This window comes from Notamacropus eugenii, chromosome 2 (genome assembly GCF_028372415.1).
Source record: "Notamacropus eugenii isolate mMacEug1 chromosome 2, mMacEug1.pri_v2, whole genome shotgun sequence".
Taxonomy (NCBI): Eukaryota; Metazoa; Chordata; class Mammalia; order Diprotodontia; family Macropodidae; genus Notamacropus; species Notamacropus eugenii.
This window is the reverse complement of record NC_092873.1, coordinates 18,431,713-18,448,326: the sequence shown is the minus strand read 5'-3', so window position 1 is coordinate 18,448,326 and position 16,614 is coordinate 18,431,713. Positions and strand designations below refer to the sequence as shown.

The 16,614-nt window shown below is 54.6% G+C and overlaps 1 protein-coding gene across 2 annotated transcripts; it reads left to right on the top strand.

Moving 5' to 3' along the window:
• Positions 1 to 2,884: 2,884 nt before the first annotated feature.
• RELA (RELA proto-oncogene, NF-kB subunit) lies at positions 2,885 to 16,468 on the top strand. 2 transcript variants are annotated; one of them, XM_072637375.1, is made up of 11 exons: positions 2,885 to 3,036; positions 3,196 to 3,222; positions 3,331 to 3,482; positions 4,885 to 5,033; positions 5,250 to 5,341; positions 6,264 to 6,395; positions 8,942 to 9,046; positions 9,144 to 9,356; positions 14,660 to 14,740; positions 14,823 to 14,903; positions 15,207 to 16,468. In XM_072637375.1, exons 1-11 carry the CDS (start codon positions 3,030 to 3,032, stop codon positions 15,800 to 15,802), a joined length of 1,635 nt encoding a protein of 544 aa, XP_072493476.1. In that variant the 5' UTR covers positions 2,885 to 3,029; the 3' UTR covers positions 15,803 to 16,468. The 2 variants fall into 2 exon arrangements, with proteins under 2 accessions (XP_072493476.1, XP_072493474.1); XM_072637373.1 differs by having other exon boundaries at positions 14,820 to 14,903.
• Positions 16,469 to 16,614: the final 146 nt, after the last annotated feature.

Below are 16,614 nucleotides of genomic sequence, written 5' to 3'. Positions count from 1 at the left end.
CAAGTGCAAGTCATGTCATCATTTCTCTGATGGTATGGTCTTCTTTGGCAACGAAGGACCAACACACACACAGCATTTTGTATTTGATCCTCCTGGCAACAGAGAGCTACTGGAGTTTACTGAGTAGGGAGTGACATGGTGAGACTAGGTTTTAGGAAAATCCCTTTAGCAGTTGGAGTGGAGTGGAAAAAGATTAGAGGCAGGCAGACACCCTCTGCACCTCTCTGAGCAGCCATTGCAATAGTCCAGGTGTGAGGTGATGAGAGTCTGCCCCAGGAAGGTGGTGGCATCAGAGTGAAAAGGGTGTATTGGAGAGAGATTACAAAGGTAAAATTGGCATCATATTGGATATGGGTTGTGTGTGTGAAAAAGAATGAGGAATCCATGACTGGGGCTGGGAGCATGTTTTTGCCCTCTGCACTAACAAGGAAGGTGGTCACTGTGGTTGCTTGTCCTTCCCTCTCCAAGAGGACCATGGCATAGGGAAGGTGGGGTGGGGAGAGGAGGATGAGTTTAGTTTGGGCATATGTTGATTTAAAACCCTGTGGGATACCTAAGGTTGGAGCACGGGATATGGAGGAGGATCTCACAACAGAGACAGAGAACAAGTTGTCAAAGAAGTAGGAGGAGAAAGGGGTGGGGGTCCCAAGAACCTAGAGGTAAGAGAGGACCAAGGAGGAGAGAGTGATTATGGCTCCAGAGAGGTCAAGGAGAATGAGTGTGGAGCAGAGGCCACTGGATGTGGCCACTAAGGAGATAATTAGTAACTTAAGGGAGAAGTTTTTGTGGAATGATAAAGGCAAAAGCTGGATCGACTGTAAGGGGGTTGAGAGAGGAGGGAGGTAACTAGTGTAGATGGCCTTTCCCAGGAGAGTCAGTGGGGGCATCTGGTGTAGACAGGTTTTCCCAGGGGAGTCAGTGGAGGCGCCTAGTGTAGACAGCCTTTCCCAGGAGAGTCAGTGGGGGCATCTGGTGTAGACAGGTTTTCCCAGGGGAGTCAGTGGAGGTGCCTAGTGTAGACGGCCTTTCCCAGGGGAGACAGTGGAGGCGCCTGGTGTAGACGGCCTTTCCCAGGAGAGTCAGTGGGGGCATCTGGTGTAGACAGCCTTTCCCAGGGGAGTCAGTGGAGGCGCCTAGTGTAGACAGCCTTTCCCAGGGGAGTCAGTGGAGGCACCTAGTGTAGACGGCCTTTCCCAGGGGAGACAGTGGAGGCGCCTAGTGTAGACGGCCTTTCCCAGGAGAGTCAGTGGGGGCATCTAGTGTAGACAGCCTTTCCCAGGGGAGACAGTGGAGGCGCCTAGTGTAGACGGCCTTTCCCAGGAGAGTCAGTGGGAGCATCTAGTGTAGACAGCCTTTCCCAGGGGAGACAGTGGAGGCGCCTAGTGTAGACGGCCTTTCCCAGGAGAGTCAGTGGGGGCATCTGGTGTAGACAGCCTTTCCCAGGGGAGTCAGTGGAGGCGCCTAGTGTAGATGGCCTTTCCCAGGAGAGTCAGTGGGGGCATCTGGTGTAGACAGCCTGTCCCAGGGGAGTCAGTGGAGGCGCCTAGTGTAGATGGCCTTTCCCAGGAGAGTCAGTGGGGGCATCTAGTGTAGACAGCCTGTCCCAGGGGAGTCAGTGGAGGCGCCTAGTGTAGATGGCCTTTCCCAGGAGAGTCAGTGGGGGCATCTAGTGTAGACAGCCTGTCCCAGGGGAGTCAGTGGAGGCGCCTAGTGTAGACGGCCTTTCCCAGGAGAGTCAGTGGGGGCATCTAGTGTAGACAGGTTTTCCCAGGGGAGTCAGTGGAGGCGCCTAGTGTAGACGGCCTTTCCCAGGAGAGTCAGTGGGGGCATCTGGTGTAGACAGCCTTTCCCAGGGGAGACAGTGGAGGCGCCTAGTGTAGACGGCCTTTCCCAGGAGAGTCAGTGGTGGCATCTGGTGTAGACAGCCTTTCCCAGGGGAGACAGTGGAGGCGCCTAGTGTAGACGGCCTTTCCCAGGAGAGTCAGTGGTGGCATCTGGTGTAGACAGCCTTTCCCAGGGGAGTCAGTGGAGGCGCCTAGTGTAGACGGCCTTTCCCAGGAGAGTCAGTGGGGGCATCTGGTGTAGACAGGTTTTCCCAGGGGAGTCAGTGGAGGCGCCTAGTGTAGATGGCCTTTCCCAGGAGAGTCAGTGGGGGCATCTGGTGTAGACAGCCTTTCCCAGGGGAGACAGTGGAGGCGCCTAGTGTAGACGGCCTTTTCCAGGAGAGTCAGTGGTGGCATCTGGTGTAGACAGCCTTTCCCTGGGCTTTAGCCACAAAGGGCATTAGAGAAACAGGACAGTAGCTAGAAGCGAGCTGGCCAAGGTCTGATCGGAGAGGCGGGTGCCAGGCCTACACTGGCGGACGAGGGAGGGAGTTTCCTCATTGGCGCTCGGACATCGGACTCTCTCGCCGGCACTAGGGAGGGGCCTCGACCCTCTGCTCTGCTCGCGCCCCCCAAGGCGCCTCCCCCTCGTTCCACAGTACACAGTAGGTGCTTCATAAACTCGGGCTTCCCCTACACTCCGGCTCCGCCCACCCCTCCTCTCGCCCCTCCCGGAGCGTCCTGGGACCACGTGCTTCTGGAAGACGCGTGACGCAAGCACGCAGCGGCGTCTCACGCTCCGCCAATCAGGGCAGCTCCCTGTCCGCCCCGCCCACCCCGCCTTGGGTGGTGGCCAGGTCCTCGGCCGGAACGTTTGGGAAAGGCGATTTGGGGAGCTGAACGGAGACGCCAAACGGAGCGCGGAGGGGCCGGTCTGGGTCCGACGCCTCCCTGCCCTCGGGCCTAGCCCTGCTCGGCGGCCACCTCCCCGCACCTGCGCACTCGGGCCGCCCCGCCCCGCTAGCGGGAGCGCGCAGGGCGCGCGCGGCCCGGGAGGCCCTGGTGCGCAGGCGCGGCCCCGCATTCCGAGCAGTGACGCCGCGAGCGCGCGCGGCGCATTTCCGCCTCTGGCGAATGGCTCGGGCGTAGGGCGCGCGCCGCGGGGGCTCCAGCTGCGACCCCGGCCCCGCCCCCAGGACCCTGGCCATGGAGGGTGAGCCTGACCTCTGACCGGGGGAGGGGGAGGGCCGGGTGGGGCCCGGGCGGGCCGGCCGGAGGTCCGTGCGGCCGCCCCCCTGCCGGGGCGGGGCGTGGGGGGGAGGCGGAGGGCGGCGCCTGACTCGATTTCCCTCGCGCCCCCTCCCCTTTTCAGACCTGTTACCCATGATCTTCGCTTCCGGTAAGTGGGGGCGGGGCGGGGGGGGCCGGGAGGGGCGGGGGGAGGCCCGGGGTCCGGCGGCTGGGGGTCCTGAGCCCGCGGTGTGCGCGCCCCCCTCCGCCCCCCCAGATTCGCCCCCGGCCCGGGGCCCCTTCGTGGAGATCATCGAGCAGCCCAAGCAGCGGGGGATGCGCTTCCGCTACAAGTGCGAGGGCCGCTCGGCGGGCAGCATCCCCGGGGAGCGCAGCACGGACACCACCAAGACGCACCCCACCATCAAGGTGAGCCCCGGGGGCCGGGGGGCCGGGGGTGCTCAGAGCCCCCCACTGCAGGGGCTCGGGGCTCGGGGGCGTGCTCAGAGCCCCCCACTGCAGGGGGCTCGGGGCTCGGGGGTGTGCTCAGAGCCCCCCACTGCAGGGGGCTCGGGGCTCGGGGGTGTGCTCAGAGCCCCCCACTGCAGGGGCTCGGGGCTCGGGGGTGTGCTCAGAGCCCCCCACTGCAGGGGCTCGGGGCTCGGGGGTGTGCTCAGAGCCCCCCACTGCAGGGGCCGGGGGTGCTCAGAGCCCCCCACTGCAGGGGCTCGGGGCTCGGGGGTGTGCTCAGAGCCCCCCACTGCAGGGGGCTCGGGGCTCGGGGGCAGACCCCCCCCACTGCAGGGGGCTCGGGGCTCGGGGGTGTGCTCAGAGCCCCCCACTGCCAGGGGCTCGGGGGTGTGCTCAGAGCCCCCCACTGCAGGGGGCTCCAGGCTCGGGAGTGTGCTCAGAGCCCCCCACTGCAGGGGGCTCCAGGCTCGGGAGTGTGCTCAGAGCCCCCCACTGCAGGGGGCTCGGGGGTGTGCTCAGATCCCCCCACTGCAGGGGCTCGGGGCTCGGGGGGTGCTCAGAGCCCCCCACTGCAGGGGCTCGGGGCTCGGGGGGGTGCTCAGAGCCCCCCACTGCAGGGGGCTCCGGGCTCGGGGGTGTGCTCAGAACCCCCCACTGCAGGGGGCTCGGGGCTCAGGGGTGTGCTCAGAGCCCCCCACTGCAGGGGGCTCGGGGCTCGGGGGTGTGCTCAGAGCCCCCCACTGCAGGGGGCTCGGGGCTTGGGGGCAGACCCCCCCCACTGCAGGGGGCTCGGGGCTCGGGGGTGTGCTCAGATCCCCCCACTGCAGGGGGCTCCGGGCTCGGGGGGTGCTCAGAGCCCCCCACTGCAGGGGCTCGGGGCTGGGGGGGTGCTCAGAGCCCCCCACTGCAGGGGGCTCCGGGCTCGGGGGTGTGCTCAGAACCCCCCACTGCAGGGGGCTCGGGGCTCAGGGGTGTGCTCAGAGCCCCCCACTGCAGGGGGCTCGGGGCTCGGGGGCAGACCCCCCCCACTGCAGGGGGCTCGGGGCTCGGGGGTGTGCTCAGATCCCCCCACTGCAGGGGGCTCGGGGCTCGGGGGTGTGCTCAGAGCCCCCCACTGCAGGGGGCTCAGGGCTAGGGGATGTGCTCAGAGCCCCCCACTGCAGGGGGCTCGGGGCTCAGGGGTGTGCTCAGAACCCCCCACTGCAGGGGTGCCGGGACTGGGAGTGAGCACACCCTCCGCCTCCAGCAGAGGGCAGGAGGTGGCAGGCTCCCAGAGGGACAGAGGCCCTTTGATGGGTTTGGGACCCCTCACTGATCTTCTCCGAAGGTGGGAGTGGCTCAGCCTCCATTCCTTTCCCAGGTCATTGGCTACACAGGACCAGGAACTGTGCGAATCTCCCTGGTGACCAAGGAGCCCCCTCACCGACCTCACCCTCATGAGTTGGTGGGGAAGGATTGTCGAGATGGCTTCTATGAGGCTGAACTCTGCCCTGACCACTGCATCCATAGGTGAGGAGGCTCAGCAGGTGCGAGGGAGTCAGGGCAGGGCGAGGGCAGGGGTTCTCCTACGTGGGGAGGGGGAACCAGAAGGACCCCACAAGGTAGGGAGGACAGAGCAGTAGAAATGAGGCACCGAGCTTCGGGTGGGGCAGAGGATCAGAGAGGATGGCCAAGGGCTGGACTGGGCCTGGGGTGCCAGGCAGGCTGACAGGTGTGAGGTGTTAGCTTCCAGAACCTGGGGATTCAGTGTGTGAAGAAGCGAGATCTGGAGCAGGCCATTGCCCATCGAATGCAGACCAACAACAACCCCTTCAATGGTGAGAGGCTCCTAGGCCAGCATGACCAGGGCCCCCAGCAGCCCCACCCCACCCTGCCCATGCCTCCCTGCCTCACTCCCTGGCTTCTCCCTCTTGCTGGCCAGCTCTACACCAGTGCTTCAGGATCCTTTTCAAATGCTTTTTGTGCTGCTGCTTGTTTCGATGTCACTGTCATTTCCCTTTCTTCCTTCCTTTGTGTCCGCATCCCCCCACTCCTCTGTTGCTGGCCCCTCATTAGTTGCTCAGTTACTGTGGCCTTGGCTTGCTTCAGGCGATCTCTTGTTTTCTTGGCTTTGCTTGTTTCATTCTGCATCTGTTCACACAAATCTTCCCATTTTTCTCTGAATTTTTTTGTTTATTTCTTACTGTATAGTAATGTGTCATTTTTTTAACCCATATCTAATTGATGAGCCTCTACTCTGTGAAAGCTATAGAGCTGCTATGAATATTTTGGTTTTTGCACGACCTGTTGCCATTTCTATCTTTAGCTTTTTTGTGGAGTTTCAGTAATTAGATCATTGAGTCAAAGGCCACAGGCCATTAATCCCTTTTCTTGCTCTACCAACAGTGCACCAGTGCACCTACCTTTGTCATCCGTGCTGTGCCGGGGCTCTGTTTCCTCTTGTCTTCCAGGCCCTTTGTCCTGCCCTTATTCCTAAATTAGTTTACTCTCTTTTGGAGAGTAGTTTTTTTTCTGACCTTTATAATGTATTCATTTTAAAAACATCATTAAAAAGGTTGCCTCCTTCTACCTTGATCCCTACCTAGCTTGTCCACTTCTAGGTCTAGCCCTGGGATTCCCTGTTCCATGGCTCTGTTCTCATGCCCCCTCATGGGTATCTTCCTGGGTTCCTTTTGACCCCACAGCAGTACTCCTAGAGTGGGAGCCTTGTTACCCTGTGGCCCTCCCCTCTTCCCACAGTGCCCCTGGAAGAACAGCGTGGAGACTATGACCTGAATGCTGTGAGACTGTGCTTCCAAGTGACCATCCGGGACCCTGCAGGCAGGCCTCTTGTCCTGCCCCCTGTCCTCTCCCATCCCATCTACGACAACCGTGAGTGATAGAGGGGAATCTGACTCCCAGACTATGTCTGGAGGCAGGGATGGGCCATAAGCCCCAGAAAGAAAACATGTAGATGGGACCTAGAGAAGCTAAATAACAAGGATATTCAGTCACTTCAGTTTAACCAACATTAAGCTATGGCAAAGAACATATGGTGGTTGGTGTTGGAACTCCAAAAATCAACCGTGAAATGGTGCCTCTGGGCGCCAGTGGGGAGGAGTGTGGCATGCCCATGGGTAAGCATATACAAGCTAGGGTGGCTGGGGCAAAAGATGGCCATGAATGAGTGTCTCAGGGCTATGTGGCACAGGACAAAGCACTTTCAGCTTGGGGTTCTCAGGGAAAACTTTACAAGGGGTTGGGGGGGGTGTGGAGGTGAATACATTAGCAGAGCCTTAAAGGGAGTGGGGTGTGGCCTGTCTGCGTGAGTGCTTGGCTGCTGGCTGGGAGAGCAGATGATAGGCCCGCCTGGCCAGAAGCTAGACTATTTGAAGGTAAATAATGGGGGCCAGACTGGGCATGGTTAGGGAGGTTGGCAAAGAGATCCTGTGAAAGAGCAGAGATACTAGGGAATCTGAATCATGCCTTATGTGGTGAGAACTCTGTGTAGCTGACTGGAGAGGGACAGGCCTGGAGACTGGAGATCAGGATTCCAAGGGAGATGGCATGGGAATATCTGAACATGGCTGGTGCCAGCGCTGTCATGCATACGAGGCTCTAGATTGAGTGAACCTTGGGGGGGGGTCACACAAGGAATAAGGTTCAGGGGTAAGCCTTGAACTCAGGTCTTGGGACCCCAGAGCTAACCTGCTTTGCATTGTACCATATGGAAAGAGGAGAAGATTTCTCCCTGGCTCTGCCAGAGGCCAGAACTAGGAGCACTTGGTGGCACATTTAGGCCTGATTCAATAAATAAGTTCCTAATAGGAATTAGGCCAAAGTAGCCCATCCCTGGCTGGGTGGGCAGTCAAAGGTCGTAGGAGCACTCCTTGGGCATTCTTGTTTGTGTGTGAGTTGGATTAAGTAACCTTTGAGGTGCCTTCCAATGAAGACATTTTGTGATACTGACTGAGCATAGAGAGAAGGGGTGGACAGGGGAGATGTGGTCGGATCCAAAGGGCCAGGAAGAAGGAAGAACCAGTGAGGACTCCCACCTCTGGAACCCAGGTAGTGAGGGGGAGGGCAGGGGTAGCTTCAGTGGGGAAAACAATGGACATGTTGAATTTTAGGTACGTTAAGATGAGGTGTGGAGCTGGAGGACAGGGTGATTCAGAGATTCAGGCTTCATCTGGATTGAGATGGTCTTTGAAATCCTGGGAGCCCTGATGTCCACATGAGAGATAAAGAGAAAAGATGGCCCAGGACAGGGCCTCAGGAGGGACATCACACTCAGAGGGCCTGAGGAGGAAGCCGAGGGAGGTGTTGCACAGGGATCAGGGAGGCCAAGGACTGAAGGGAAAGGGGAAACGGAAGGTGACTCCAGGATTGAGAACCTGAGTGACTGGAAAAATGATGGTGCCCACCACAGCAATAGTCATGCTAGGGAGAAAGGGTGGATTTGCCCATACCAATAATGAGTTCTGTTTTGGACCTGTTGGGTTTTAGGTGTCTGAGTTGGAAAAGTTGCATAGGCCTTTCAGGATTCAGGACTGAGATTCAGCAGAGAAGTTTAGAGCTGGACACACTAATTGAATACTCATTGGGTAGAGATACTGTGCCCATCAGAGCTGATGGGATCACCAGGAATGCAGGAGAGAACCTTGGGGGTCCATCTGTGGGGGAGAGGTGGCTGTTGCCAGGGCTATCCAGCCTTTGCTGGAATCAGCAAAGGCTGCTGTAAAGGAACAGTCCGAGATAGGAGGAGACCTGAGGGGACTGACAGCAATGTCAGGCTGCAGAAAGGGGCCATTCATCCTCTGTACCTGTAGCCCAGGGCTTAGAAAGTATTAAGCATGTGCTGCGTGCCAGGGATACAGGTACAGAGAAGGAAGCATCTCCTCTCATCATGACCTTACAGCCTAAGGGAGGAGCCAGTAAACACATGCAGAATTATGGGCAGTGTAAGTAAAGGGTTATTGATACTTCTGCAGAGTAAGAACAGCTTATAGAATCTTAACAGCTGCCATTTGTAGAACACCTTCACGTTTCCAAAGAGCTTTACAACTGTTTTATTTGATCCACAGAAAAACCCTAGGAAGTAGGTGCTTTTACTTTTCCACTTTACAGATGAGAAGACTGAGGCAGAGAACTCAGGGCTTCATTAATCTAAGCTTAGCACTCTCCACTGAGCCACCCAGCTGGTAGGAGTAGATAGTCAGGAAGGAGAGATGGTGTCATTGAGGGGGCAGGACCAAAGGTCCATTGTTCCTAGGTTCTGAGATGGGGAGAAGAGGGAACTCTGGGCACGTGGTGTCTGGTTCTGAAGGTGGGTGTGCGCAAGCCAAGGTGATATCTCTGGGATGCCAGACTTATAGGGTACGTGGCCCCGTAGAAGGTTCAGCCTGATCGAGCTCCTCTTGCTCTCCCTGCACCCTCAGGGGCCCCCAACACCGCGGAGCTGAAGATCTGCCGTGTGAACCGCAACTCGGGCAGCTGTCTGGGCGGGGATGAGATCTTCCTTCTCTGTGACAAAGTGCAGAAAGGTCAGTGCCAGCTGGGTATGGGGGTGGGGTGGGGCTGGGGGAGGAGGAGGAGGTCATGGTAGAGGCTGCCATACCTCTGTCTGCTCTATCCCAACAGAGGACATCGAGGTGTGCTTCACAGGGCCGGGCTGGGAGGCACGTGGATCCTTCTCCCAGGCTGATGTACACAGGCAGGTAGCCATTGTGTTCCGCACCCCGCCGTATGCAGAGCCCACCTTACAGGCCCCAGTACGGGTCCACATGCAGCTTCGGCGGCCATCTGACCGGGAGCTTAGCGAGCCCATGGAGTTCCAGTATCTGCCAGACACAGGTATGGGGCTGTGCCCTCCAAGCAGAAAGGAGAATTCTTGCATCCTTGGTCCACTTCCCCCATGGCCAGACAAGGGCTGGGGCTCTGGCCATGACCACAGCTTTGGAGTCTTCTCATGCCTGGAAAAGCTTCTCAAAGCAAACTCTGCAAAAGTGCACAAAGGAGGAATCAGTGCCCCCTGCCTCCTCCTCTTCCTTCTCCCTCTCCCCTCCTCCTCCTTTTTTTCCTTCCCCTGCCCCTTTTCTTGCATTCAGGGGCACCACTATCATCCTGCCTTTCAGGTTCAAAACCTTGGGAGTTCCTTGAAACTCTGCCTTGTCAGAGCTGATCAATGCCAGGACCACTTGGTGATTCCTACACTGGCATCCATCCCCACTTCCCATACCCACCTGCCTAGCTGCCTCCAAGGACCTTATTACAACCCGCTGTCTAGACTAATCTTTCATCTCTGCTCAAAAATCTCTGCTTCCAGCTACTTTCTGGTAAAAGTGTAGGCCCCTCTGACCTTCTGGGGTCTGAATCAGGCAACAAACAAGCATTTGCTCCATGCATACAGTATGGAATATTCAAAGACACAGTGAAGTCCCATCTCCCCAGGAGAAGCCACTTTTGTAACTATTTACCGAATAGAGGTGGGCCGTTTTAGGGAGGAGATAGGACCTTGCAGTCCAGGGGCTAGGCCAGGGAGGAGGTAAGGGACTCTCTGAGGAGAAGCAAGGAGAGGACACACTCCTAGGGGAGATGGAGAGTCATGTGTGCACCCCGAGTCCACTGAGTCTCCTGGAGATTTTCAACCAGGCCGCTGAAGCTGAGCACAGGGCTTCACGTGCCTAGGGTGGTCACTGATCATGTGACACACTTTAGTGGGCCTGTAGTAAATTCCAGGGTGCTGTGCGGATATCCATTCTTGTTCTCTTCTCAGTCCTGCTATCCAGCATGTTGGCTGTCCCTCCCAGCTCTAGCAGGTCAGCTAGGATCTCCTCCACATCTGTGGAGAGACACCCTGCTCTGACCCTCCTGGCTGTGTGACCCTGACCCAGTCACTTTCTAGTTGCTCTAGGCAATGTTCTCAGACGATAAACTTCAGAGAAAGCACAGGCCTGCATTGGTAAAGGGAGTTTCCTAACCGAGGAAATCACAGGTGCTGCCCCATCTTTGTACGTCTTGGACCATTCTAGGGCTCTCCCAGAAGAGGAAGTGATTTTAGTTGAGCATGACCTAGTTTTAGAAATTTTATCTGTGTCTTCTATCTTTTACATTGCTCTCACTCCCCCATGATCCCTCTCAGCCAGGCACATGAAATTCCCTCGAACCAGCCAGCACCTTTACCTTGGCCACGCCTGATTATGTATGCCCCATTTTGTACCTGGAGTCTCTCACCTCTCTGCTGAGAAGGGGTGAAAGGAATGCTTCACTGATGATCAACATTCAGCCTGAGTTCAAGGCTTCCTTTACCTTAGTTTTTTCTTAAAACTAAAATATTTATTTTTTCCCTTTTAAAAAAAGTTTTTTTGTTTTCAGCATTCACTTACATAAGATTTTGAGTTCCAAATTTTCTCCCCCTGCCTCTCCTCCTCCACCCTTAAGCCCGCTTGTAATCTGATATAGGCTCTACTTATATATTCATATTAAACATATTTTTACATTAGTCATGATGTGAAGAAGAATTAGAACATTGATGGAAGGCACCTTGAGAAAGGAGAAGCAAAACAAAACAGCGAAAGAAAAAGAGAGCAAATAGTGTACTTCCAACCACGTTCAGACTCCGTAGTTCTTTCTGGATAGCATTTTTCATTGTGAGTGTTGTGAAGCTGTCTTAGATCCTTGCGTTGCTGAGAAGAGCTCAGTCTGTCCAAGTCAGTCATAGCACAGTGCAGCTGTGACTGTGTACAGTGTTCTCCTGGCTCTGTTCACTTCACTCAGCAGCAGTTCATCTAAGCCTTTCTAGATTTTTCTGAAGTCTGCCTGCTCATCATTTCTTACAGCGCAGTGGAATTCCGTTACATTTACATACCACAACTTGTTCAGCCATTCCCCAATGGATGGACATCCCCTCAATTTCTAATTCTTTGCCACAAAAAGAGCTACTATAAATATTTTTGTACATGTGGGTCCTTTTCCCATTTTTATGACCTCCTTGGGATACAGGCCTAGAAGTGTTATTGCTGGGTCAAAGGATATATGCAGTTTTATAGCTCTTTGGGTATAGTTCCAAATTTCTCTCCAGAATGGTTGGATCAATTCACAATCCCACCAACAATGCATTAGTGTTCCAGTTTTCCCACATCCTCTCCAACATTTATCATCTTCCTGTTCTGTCATGTTAGCCAATCTGATAGATGTGATGTGGTACCTTAGAGTTGTTTTGATTTGCATCTCTCTAATCAATAGTGATTTAGAGCATTTTTGCATATGACTATAGATATCTTTAATTTCTGTGTCTGAAAATTGCTTGTTCATATCTTTTGACAATTATCAATTAGAGAATGACCTGTATTCTTATAAATTCAACTCAGTTCTCTCTGTGTTTTAGAAGTGAGGCCTTTATCAGAAACATTGGCTGTAAAAATTGTTTCCCAGCTTTCTGCTTCTCACTTAATCTTGGTTGCATTGGTTTTGTTTGTGCAAAAACTTTTCAATGTAATATAATCAAAATCATCCATTTTGTATTTCCTGTCTTTTATTTGGTCAGATTCTTCTCTTCTCCATAGATCTGACAGGTAAACTATTCCTTGCTGTCTTAGTTTGCTTATAGTATCAGTCTTTATACCTAAATCATGTACCCATTTTGACTTTATCTTGGTATAGGGTGTAAAATGTTGCTCTATACGTAGTTTCTGCCATACTATTTTACAGTTTTCTGAGCAGTTTTTGTTAGTGAGTTCTTATCGCAGAAGCTGGAGTCTTTGAAATAGTAGATTTACTATAGTCATTGACTATTGTGCCTTACTTACCAAACCTAGTCCACTGATCCACCACTGTATTTCTGAACTGGTATCAAGAGGTTTTGATGATTGCTGCTTGGTAATACAATTTGAGATCTGGTACAGCTAGGACATCTTCCCTTACATTTCTTTCCATTAATAGCTTTGATATTCTGAACCCTGTTCTTCCAGATGAATTTTTTTGTTTTTTCCTAGCTCTGTAAAATAGTACTTTGGTAGTTTGATTGATATGGCACTGAATAAGTTAAATTAGGTAGAATTGTCATTCTTGACCTACCCATGAGCAACTGATACTTTTCCAGTTATTTAGATCTGATTTTATTTGTGTGAAAAATATTTTGTAACTGTTCATATAGTTCCTGGGTTTGTTTTGGCAGGTAGACTCCCAAATATTTTATAATGTCCACAGCAACTTTAAAGGAATCTCTCTTTTGGGTAGAGGCTTCTTGAGGAACTTGGTGGTCCCTGACATGCCACGAACTGCAGTTGAGCTCCCTGACCTGTAGTTTCCAGACTCCAGGCTTTTCTCTTTGCTGCAGGCTGGACCTTTGGCCCTCTCCAGGCCTGCAGTGGCTCTCCATGCCCAGGAGGGGCATCTGCTGGCTCCTTTGCTACCTGGAGTTCCATTGAGCCTGGGGGTGCAGTTGGAGGCGTGCTTTCCTCCCCACTTGGGATCTTACATGTTACCCATTCTTGTTCGGTCCCATCTTCTAAAGATTATTATTCTTGGTGGAGAAAGTCGAAGCAAAATGGAGGTTCTGTACGTCCTCTCTCTGCATCCTCTGTTCTTCAACCCCACCTTTTATTATGTGTCATTTATGGGTTGGCAGAAAGCTTCTTGGGGTAGGTTCTCTTTATTATCTGTCTCTCCAGTGCCTAAAACAGTGTCTTGCACATGGTAGATACTTAATTGGTGTTTGTTGAATTCAGTTGAACTTTAGGCTGGGAACATCAGTTGGGGCCAAAGGCAGGACTTTGTTTGGCAGAATATAGGACACATTGAAAGTTTGTTAACAGGAAAGTGATGTGGTTAGAACTTTGTAGAAGGAAGATTGCTTTGGCAACCATGCAGAAGATAGATTGGAAGGAGGAGGATCTTGGGGGCAGGCCAGACCAGTCCACAGGGTCCAAGTGTAGACCAGCTGAGGAGTGATGGAATCTAGGCCTCCTCCCTAGCTGATGCTCCTCCTTAGCACCCCCCCTAACTACCTAATTAGGGGTTCCCTGGTGCCCACTTCGCCCTCTGCCATCACCGAATTGGCTGCCTGTTTAGTTCCACTGTATGATTCAGTTATCTCCTCATTGTATAAATCTGACTCCCAGGGCTGCATTGCTGGCCCTAATTGCCTTCACCATCTGCCTGTTGGGCTTTTACAAGAGGATGTCCTCTGGGTATCTCAAGCTCTGCATGGCCAAAACCCGATCGTTGGCTTTCCCCGCAAACTTTCCTATTTGGCAAGTACAGCCCCATCCTCCCTTTGTGAACCTAATTCCTAAAATCTGGGTCATTCTCTACTTCTCTCTCCTCCTTCCCCTACGCATCTAATCGCCCTCACATCTGGGCTCCCTCTCTCTGCTTCAAGGGGCACCACCCCTGACTGTGGTGGGTAGAAGGGACCTTGGTAACGCTGAGGCCACCTCAGACAAAAGGAGTCCGACTGAACACATCCCACAGGGAGTGATCTGGCAGACCTCCTGAGGAGGGGGCAGTCCATTCCTCTGAGGCAAGCATTCTCACTGGGATAAAGTTTTCCTAGTTCCCCCTCATTGGGCCTTCTGCCTCAAACCTCTCTCTTCCCCGACACTGCCTAAGGTTTGGTCATGTCATCTCTTGGCTCCCCCTTGTCTCTAGAATCAGGGGTAATCCTGTCTGGCATCTCAAGCCCCTCATGATCTAGCCTTCCTGTACTTAGGGCCCAGCACATCATAGATGCTTAAACTCTTGTAGGTTGTTGGAGGGTAGTAGGGTGAGTAAAGAGAGATGATGGATAGAAGAGATATAAGACTGCCCCACCTACCAGTTGTATGGTGTGAGGGGCAGTCCCCTCAGGTAATCCGGAAGCGGGGCAGTCCTAACATTGTTGAACAGAGATGAGGTGGAAGCAGGACAGGTTTTAGGGGTGTCCCCAGCATGGCTCAGCCCCTACTAAGCACTTGGGAAATGCTTGTGTAGTGATTAATGGATTCCCAGAAGACAGACTGGCCTACTCTCATCTTGCCTATTCATTGATCCTGGGTTTTGGGAAGGTGGGAGCAAAGCCCAACCCTGTCTTCAGAAGGGTGGGCTGGACATCTCTTTTCTGGGGGGGCCTAGGAAGGGGGTCTGTGGGATCCAGTTGGCCTTTCTTCTCCTCCCAGATGATCGACACCGAATTGAAGAGAAGCGCAAGAGGACCCTGGGTACCTTTAAGAACATCATGAAAACGAGTCCTTTCAGTGGTGAGCCCTGACAGCAGGGGGATTGGGCTCAGTAGAGGATGGGGAGGTTTCCTAGGACTAACTTCCACTCTACACCCAGCAGGCAATTCCGATACCTGGACGCCCCCCAGACGCATCGCGGTGCCCTCCCGCAGCTCCACAGCCTCGGCTCCCAAGCCCCCAGGTAAGGCCTGTGTTGGCCTAGAGTCACTCAGACCAGGCAGGAGGGGTCAGAGAAGGTCAGACCAGAGGGCCGGAGGACTCTTGTTGGGGCCTCAGGGTGTGGGCCGCCTGGGTTAGATGCTTATCATCTCAGTAACTTGCCTTGGGACTGTGGGAAAACACCATCTGTTTTGGATGGGTACTGCGGTCTCCCTGAGCACACTTCATCAGGGCTGCAGAAAAGAGGGCCATAGTTACTGGGGAGGGAGGGAGGACAAAGCTCTTGTCACTGGCCTAATTGTTGATCATTTCTCTCTTTCCTCAGGTCATTCAGGCGTCCTTCCTGGCCTGCCTTCCTCAGTCTCCCAGCCTTACACTTTCCCTCCGTCCCTCAGTACCATCAACTTGGAAGAGTTTTCTCCCATGGTCTTTTCATCTGGCCAGGTCCCAGCCCCATCCCTGGCCCCTGCCCCCACACCTGCACCTTCCCTGGTTCCAGCCCCACCCACGACAGCCCCTGCCCCAGTCCCACCCCAGCTCTCCCAGTCTGGGGAGGGAACGCTGTCTGAGGCTCTCCTGGGCCTGCAGTTTGATACAGATGGAGATCTAGCTGAGCTCCTGGGTGACCCTGACAGTACCTACACCAATCTTGCAGCCATCGACAACTCTGAGTTCCAACAGCTGCTGAACCAGGGAATGGCTGGGCCCCTGGATGGTCCTGGGCCCTCCGGGGAGCCCATGCTGATGGAGTACCCTGAGTCAATCACCCGACTCATGACAGGGCCTCAGCGGCCCCATGAGCCCACCCCTGCCCCTCCAGGGGCCTCGGCGCTCTCCAATGGTCTGGTGGGGGCAGATGAAGTCTTCCCCTCCATGGGGGATATGGACCTATCAGCCTTCCTGAGTCAGATCAGCTCTTAAGAAGGGCTGACACTTGTCCTGGGGCCCCAGGCCCTGGGCCAGTAGGGGACACATGGTCTACTCTGGATACACCTCTTGATGCTGGTCCTTTCGCCTTGAATTTCTCTGGGGAGCTGTCTCCCTGGAGATGGGAGGAGTGAACCTGTTTTAATATTTTATCTGCAGTATCTCTCTCTGTTTTGGAGGTGCTTAAGTAAAGCATTAACTCCTCTGAAGAAGGAGGTGAGGGGGGAGCTGGGGAGGACCTGGAGCTCTCAGTTAGGGAATGAGCCTCCCCAGACTGGTGGCTCCTAGGAGGCCTGGGAATGGAGGGCTGGAGGATGAGGGGAGCCCCTGCCAGGTCCTCTCCTGCCCCCTCCTTATGGAGTAGGGTATGAAGTGACCCCCCCCCATTTCTAAGCGCCTTAGACTGGGGCTTTGGTTAAACTATGGGCCAAATTAGCTCCCCTTCCTTTCTCTGCACCTGACACCAGCATTCTGAGCAGCATTTAGACAGCTCTGCCAAGGTCTCCCCGGCTTCATGGGGAGCGTCACCCTTGCCAGGCTTTGGGCGTGGGCCACGTACCCCGTCCTCAAGTGCCTTAGGACGGGCAGGTTCCCCGGGGGTGGGGGGCCGCCGACGCCGTCTTCTTCTTACTCTAACTAATAAACCCCTGTCCAAGCTCATCTGCGTGCTGGCTCCATTGAATCCACCCCGGGCCCCTCCCTGCCTCTGGGGCCGCCTCGCAAGGACGGCGGAAGTTCTCCGAAGGGGGCAGCCCTGGCACAGTAGCCTAGCCAGCCGGGCAGCTTGGACAGGGACTGCCCCCCAC

Coding starts and splice junctions, on each gene's coding strand:
- RELA (XM_072637373.1), top strand. Junction 5,342..6,263: donor CAACAACAACCCCTTCAATG/GTGAGAGGCTCC, acceptor CTCTTCCCACAG/TGCCCCTGGAAGAACAGCGT. Junction 14,741..14,819: donor GAAAACGAGTCCTTTCAGTG/GTGAGCCCTGAC, acceptor CTCTACACCCAG/CAGGCAATTCCGATACCTGG.